The sequence below is a fragment of the Echinops telfairi genome, unplaced genomic scaffold (genome assembly GCF_000313985.2).
Source record: "Echinops telfairi isolate 266 unplaced genomic scaffold, ASM31398v2 ScPeMD7_60;HRSCAF=208, whole genome shotgun sequence".
In the NCBI taxonomy this organism is placed as follows: domain Eukaryota; kingdom Metazoa; phylum Chordata; class Mammalia; order Afrosoricida; family Tenrecidae; genus Echinops; species Echinops telfairi.
Genome location: NW_022103958.1, coordinates 3,223,553 through 3,229,784, shown reverse-complemented (window position 1 = coordinate 3,229,784; position 6,232 = coordinate 3,223,553). Strand labels below are relative to the sequence as shown.

General features: G+C 46.5%; 1 protein-coding gene across 1 annotated transcript in view; it reads left to right on the top strand.

Moving 5' to 3' along the window:
- The window catches only part of PTPRJ (protein tyrosine phosphatase receptor type J), a 51,795-nt gene that overhangs the window by 16,522 nt on the left and 29,041 nt on the right, over positions 1-6,232 (top strand). The window contains exons 7-9 of the mRNA XM_045291115.1: positions 1,021-1,284; positions 1,528-1,785; positions 4,691-4,960. Of these exons, the coding sequence (XP_045147050.1) occupies positions 1,021-1,284; positions 1,528-1,785; positions 4,691-4,960 (792 nt within the window). The remainder of the gene's footprint in view (positions 1-1,020; positions 1,285-1,527; positions 1,786-4,690; positions 4,961-6,232) is intronic.

The window sequence follows — 6,232 nt, the reverse complement described above, 5'->3', positions numbered from 1 at the left end:
TGATAGCCGGGCACCATCAGCTTTCTTCACCACATTTGCTTATGCACCCATTTGTCTTCAGTGATTGTGTTGAGAAGGTGAGCATCGCAGAGACATTGGCCTTATTTTAAGTGGGAGAAAGCCAAAGTTGACAGAAGTGATGTGGGGCTAGATGCCAGCCTGTTCTTGTGCTGGCCATTCTACTGTGCTTCAGACCCAAGCCAATTGAACCTGGATCTCCACGTCCCGTTGCTTCCTGGAAATTGACTTTATCCTGTCATCACGCATTCTTCTTTGCGTCATCATTTATTTGGATGTATGTCCCTTAAAAATATGATGCCAAACACCTGCTCCAGAGAAGGCCTAATGTTTTAAAATGAAAGTATACTGGTACACAAGTAGTACACTTAGATGATAGGCTGATAGGAGATCTGCCAGGCATTTATTTAAGCCTGGTGGTGTAGTGAGTTACACATTGGGCTGTTTACTGTGAGGTAAGTAGTTCAGAATCACCGACTTCTCTGCGGGAGAAGGATGAGACTTTCTACTCCTGTGAAGATTTACAGCTTCGGAAACCCCACAGGGCCATTTCTTACTGTAGGGTTGCTATGAGTCAGAAGTGACTCGATGGCAGTGAGTTTGGGTTTTGGGGTTTGGGGCCAGAAGCTCTGTATGTATCACAGTGGTTTTCACAGTAGTAATAACCCAACCCAAGCCTTCCAAGACTGGGACTATTGAGGGGAGCAGAAATCCTGGTCTTTTCTCCCATGGAACTACTTACTGGTGGTTTAGAACTGATGACCATGCATATCGCAGCCCAACTCATAACCTCTACCCCACCAGGACTGCAGTTCAAAACCACCAGCTGCTCCATGAGAGAAAGAGGAGGCTTTCTACTCCTGTAAAGATTGACGGGCACAGAAACCCTCAGGGGGCTGTTCTACTTGGTCCTACAGGGTTGCTGTGAGCGTGAGATCCTTGAAGCTTCTGATCTGCTGAAGAACTAGATTCTTAATGTGTTCATTTATTTTCTTCCCGCAGCTCCTGGGCCTGTGTCCAACTTTCGAGTGACAGATGTCAGCACAACGGAGATCGGCTTGGCTTGGAGTAGCACCCACGCACAGGCCTTCAGGATAGTCACCCGTCTGGATGCAGATGGAGAAGCGTGGAATAAAACGGACACCACCAGCAACCACAGTATTGTCATTGGGGACCTGAGCCCGGGGACCCGCTATCTTTTTGAGATCTTTCCACAAGGACCAAACGGGACTGAAGGGCCCCCTGAGACAGTACGCGGTCAAACTGGTGAGTGACTAGATGGAGTGACTATTCCAAGGCAATAGTAATTTCCCAAAGAAAAGCCTTTCCAAAATGTTCATAACTGTAGCCATTCATGTGAACTAACCAAATCAAAGACACCCCCGCCCACCCCCCACCCCCGCAAATCTCATGTAAACCAGCAGCCAGAGGTCAGTAAGTACTTTGAAATAAGGTAGATTTTTATGACGGCTGTTCATAGATTTCCTTCTCTTCCTTTTCTCGACCCAGACTCCAGTGCGGTGTTTGGCATCCGCGTGGTGTATGTCAACACAACCGCAATGAGGTTGGAGTGGCAGAGCACAGACCAGGCTTCCCGATACACCTACCACTTAGATATACAGCCTGAGGTCAGCACGCAGGGCACGTCCAGCCGGGAGAAAGAGATCACTCTGACTGGCCTCATGCCGGGCACCCTGTACAGCATCACCATCACACCCGAAGTGGACAGCGTACTGGGGAACTCCAGCTCCATCGCAGATTACACACGTAAGTCTCTTTCCTAGGGAGTGCTCACCGCAGTTTTGCGCAGAGGACAGGAAGGAAGTACGGCTGGCCCTTAGGGCCACGGACCCCTCTGGGCAGTCGAAAAATCCACACCCAGACTTAACTACTAAGAGCCTACTGTGGACTGGAAGTCTTACCAATAACCCCAAATTGTCCATTAGCACCTATTTTGTGGGTTAGATGTATTATATACTGCACCCAGATAAACGTGGCATTGTCCATTTGAGATCAAAATCTATTTTTACAAAAAGTGCAAGGTTTTTTGTGTCTTCTCCCAGAGCAGTAGCTTCATGAATTTTCTTGGCTTTTTAATTTTATTTAAAATATTTAAAATTGGGAGTTCATACATATATCATTTCATAGTTCAATCACATCAAGCAGTATTGTACAGCTGTTACCACAATCAGTTTCCAAACATTCTTTTCCTTCCTGGACTCCAATTGGTTCCCTTTTACCCGTAACCCCTCCCCACTATGTTCTCCTCGCGGCCCCCGCCCCCCCTCCACCAATATCCTTATTCTACTTGCTGTCCCTTTAGGTTCATCAATCTTGGCTTCCCTATACTGAAAAGCAGAAAAACACATAACACAAATTCATGAGAGTGCTCCCCAATGACACAATACACCTGAGATAAACCCCAATGTGAGCAAACAAAAAGCAAGAAGATACAGAAGCTGTTGAAAACCAGTTTTTGGGGTTTTTTCATGATCTTGAAATGGCGGGCGTGCACAGCCAGAGCTCAGTCTGTCAGGTATCAAGCACGTCACCCTTTACTTGCAATGTCATGATTCTTCTGTGCTTCCCGAGAGCACCGTCAGAGCCGCGGGAGGTACGTGGTGTGGATCCAAAGGCGTCATCCAAGGTTTACCGCATTGTGCTAAACAGTAAAAAACACATGGGAACCAGAGAGACCCCCTTTTTCCCCTGTGATACACAATTACTGGAGAAAAGAACTGATCATGGGGAAATGATGAGGGTCATATAAACAAGATCCACGTGTAAGGGAACGAACCCATGCAGCTCAAACCCATGACGTTCAAGGGTCAACCCACTGAGTTGAAAGATCAGATAAGGCGTGATTGCATTTCTGGGTTCCAGAGAGTTAGAAATGGCGTAGTTTGGAAACATGCCCTGACAAGTGGGGATCCCTGAGGGCAGAGTGGTTACGCCTTGGGCTGTGACGTGAAAGGTCAGCGGTTCAGAACGACCAGGTTCTCTGGGAGAAAGATGGTACTTTCTATTCCTGTGAAAAGCTTTCTATTCCCCGGAAACTCACAGAGCCCATGTCCCCTAGGGTTGCTATGAATGGGCATAGACATCACGGTGGTGAGTTTGTTTGTTTTTTCTGGCAGCAAAGGGGCAGCCATTGTCAGGGGGTGCTGCTATAGAAACTTTGTGCATTGTGTTAGTCCGGGTAGACAAGAGAAACAAATTCATAGGGACACTCATATGTATATAAGAGAGAGTTTTATATAAAGGGTAATTGTGTATTAAGAAAGCATCCCAACTCAGTCCAGTCCAAGACCATAAGTCCGATATTAGCCCCGATGTCCAATACCAATCTATAAAGTCCTCTCCAGACTCACGAAACACATGGACTGGCTCCGAATACAGGACGATCACAGGCCAGTGGGTAGAAAGTCTTTGGATCCAGTGGCGGTGTAAGCATCTCAGTGCTGGCAGGAGTCTCTACATGGCTGCTCCAGCACCCAGGGCTGCATCAGGGTAGGTCCATGTGGCTTGTCAGCTGCAATGTCTCCCAGGAAGTGAACCGACAGAGAGATGTCTCCCGCCTTCAAGGAGGCAAATCCAGGAGTTCCCAGAATTCTCAGGAGAAGGCCATGCCCACACAGAGGCCTCATTGGCTATGACCCGATTGACAGAATAGACTCCACCCCTTCACTCTTAATCCTCTCAAGTCCCAAATTGACACCAGATTATGTAACTACCACATCCATTAAGCATCATCTTTAGAAGCAGAAAGTGACAAGGTGGAAAATCCCTGTTCTATGACTTCACTGGGAATACAGAGAAGCAGTCACCTTGTCATGTTGGCATTGAAAATGCTTCCAGGTTGAGGAGTTTTGCATGTATTGACAAGGGAAGTACTTAGCTCACCCGTGACTTAGATCTATGCCATAGACCTGTGTTTTTCAAAGTGAGTGATGCCAACCGCCCTAGGGGGCCCTGGGACGATGCAGGTCCGTTGCAAAAACAGATCTGTACATTTGATCTTGGATTATGGGCGGCTATAGTACAATGGTTTTTAATTGCCTGGGGCTGGGTAAATTTATATATATATGTGAAAGATTGATAGTTTATAATATCTTTCCAGTGTATTTTTTAAATGTAATTGCCAGACTAAAAACAGATCGGAATTTGTATGTTGCAAATAGCTGCGTAAAAAATCTTCCCTGCCAATGAATCAGTTCTTGCTCACAGTCGACCCTATCAAGGAGTAGAACTGCCCCTGTGGACTTTCGAGACTGTAACTCTTTCCAGGAGTAGAAAACCTCATCTTTCTCCCAAGAAGCTACAGCCGGTTTTGAGCTGCTAATCTCAGTGTGTAACCCTGTACACTACTAAACTGAAAGTATTAAAAAGAATCTGAAAAAATGGAATTCTTTTACAATTCATTTAATTATTTTCTTTTGTTTATTTCCTTTTTTTTTTTTTTGACGTGAATTCTTTTGAGAATTCATCTGTATACTTCCTTTCTGACTACATTTTCTTAGGAAATCTTCCATTTTATGAATCAGGAAAAATTCGCTCTTTCTGCCAAGGAGCTGAACCAGGCTGAATTCTGGCCGTGGTTAAAAAAAAAAAAAAAAAATCATCCCAGGAGTCAAGTTAACACATGCTCCTTCTTCTTCTTCTTTGAACCCAGGGCCTAGCAGTGTGTCCAACATCGTGATAAGTACCACCACCACCACAGCAACCTTCAGCTGGGAGAACTCTGATAACGCCTCTAGCACGTACATGTACCACCTCCTTATTGTCGGGAACAACAGCAGCCGGAGAGAGGCAATCACGGATGCTGGAATCACCAGTGCCACCATCGCTGAATTAAGACCAGGCTCCACTTACACAGTGGAGATCTTCCCCCAAGTTGGGAATGTCACCGAGGGGGCCTCCAGCTCTGAGTCATTCTGTACAGGTGAGTAGACCCAGGTGTCTCTTGGCCTCCTGCCCTTGTTCTGTTGACCTTGACCTTGTGGAGTGGACCTTTGCGTTCTTTAGTTATTAGCTTTGTGTGCTATACTCAAAATGGAAATGACATTGAGCTCACCGAGACATCCTGTTAGTTGCTTAGTGCTGCGTGGGTGTCCTCATCACGTATTCATTCAACAACTATTTGTTGAGGGTTATGTATGCGCCAGCCACTGCTAGAGCCTCTGACTGCCTGGCCTGTGGATTCTGGTGGGAAAGACAGATGGTGAACAACATAGGGAAGTCACTCACTGCATGATGCTTAGTGCTAAGGGGAGAGGGAAAAGCAGGCAAGCGGGAAATGAAATGTTTATCCAGGGCACCCACCAAAGGTTTTGATGAAAAGGTGACTTCTGGGTCAAAACCTTACATGACTTACAGGAGGCAGCTGCTTAGAAATCACGACATAGAGCTTCCCAGGCCCAGGGAGCTGCCCAGAGCAAAGGTCCCGAGGCTGGAGGGTACCTGCTATGAGCAGGAGGTCACGGTGGCAGGAGTGGATTCTCAGGAGCAGGAGGAAGAAGGGCAGGAAGTGAGGCTGAAGAAGTAATAGGCAGGGGCATGACTGGTGTTGCACCTTGTAGTTTACAGCTTGGATTTTACCCCGACGAAGATGGACAGGCCATTGTTAAAATCGATGCTTTACTTTTTTGCCCTTTCTGATCCTTGCCAATCTCACAATATTTCATTTTAAAATGCAAGAAGCCAGTCTCTCATTGGTTTTGGAGCATATTGTGTGTCTGGAGAGTGCCTGGACTGGGAGTTAGCACCTTGGGGTAGAGTTTTGACTTGGCGATTGACCAGCTCTGTCATTTTCCCTGGGCTATTTCCCAGCTCTTTCCGATTAACGTGGCCTTTCTGCTGTGAGTTGAATTGTATATCCCTGCCAAGGTAATTTCAGGTTCTAACTTCTGGTGCCTTTGGATGTGTCCTTCTTTGAAAACAGGGTACCTAGTTAGCATGAGGTGGTACTGGCATCAGGTCAGCCCTAACCCAGTATGACTTGTGTCCTCATAAAAAGAGAAGAGACACAGAGGGAAGATGGCCACATGAAGGTGGAGGCAGAGATGGATACCATTCCCCCAGAGGCCATGGAATGTCTGGGGCTACCAGAAGGTGGACAAGCGAGGAAAGGATTTTCCCTTACAGATTTCATGGGTGTGTTAGTCTGGGTATGTTAGAGAAACAAATCCACAGAAACTCATGTATAAGAGAGAGT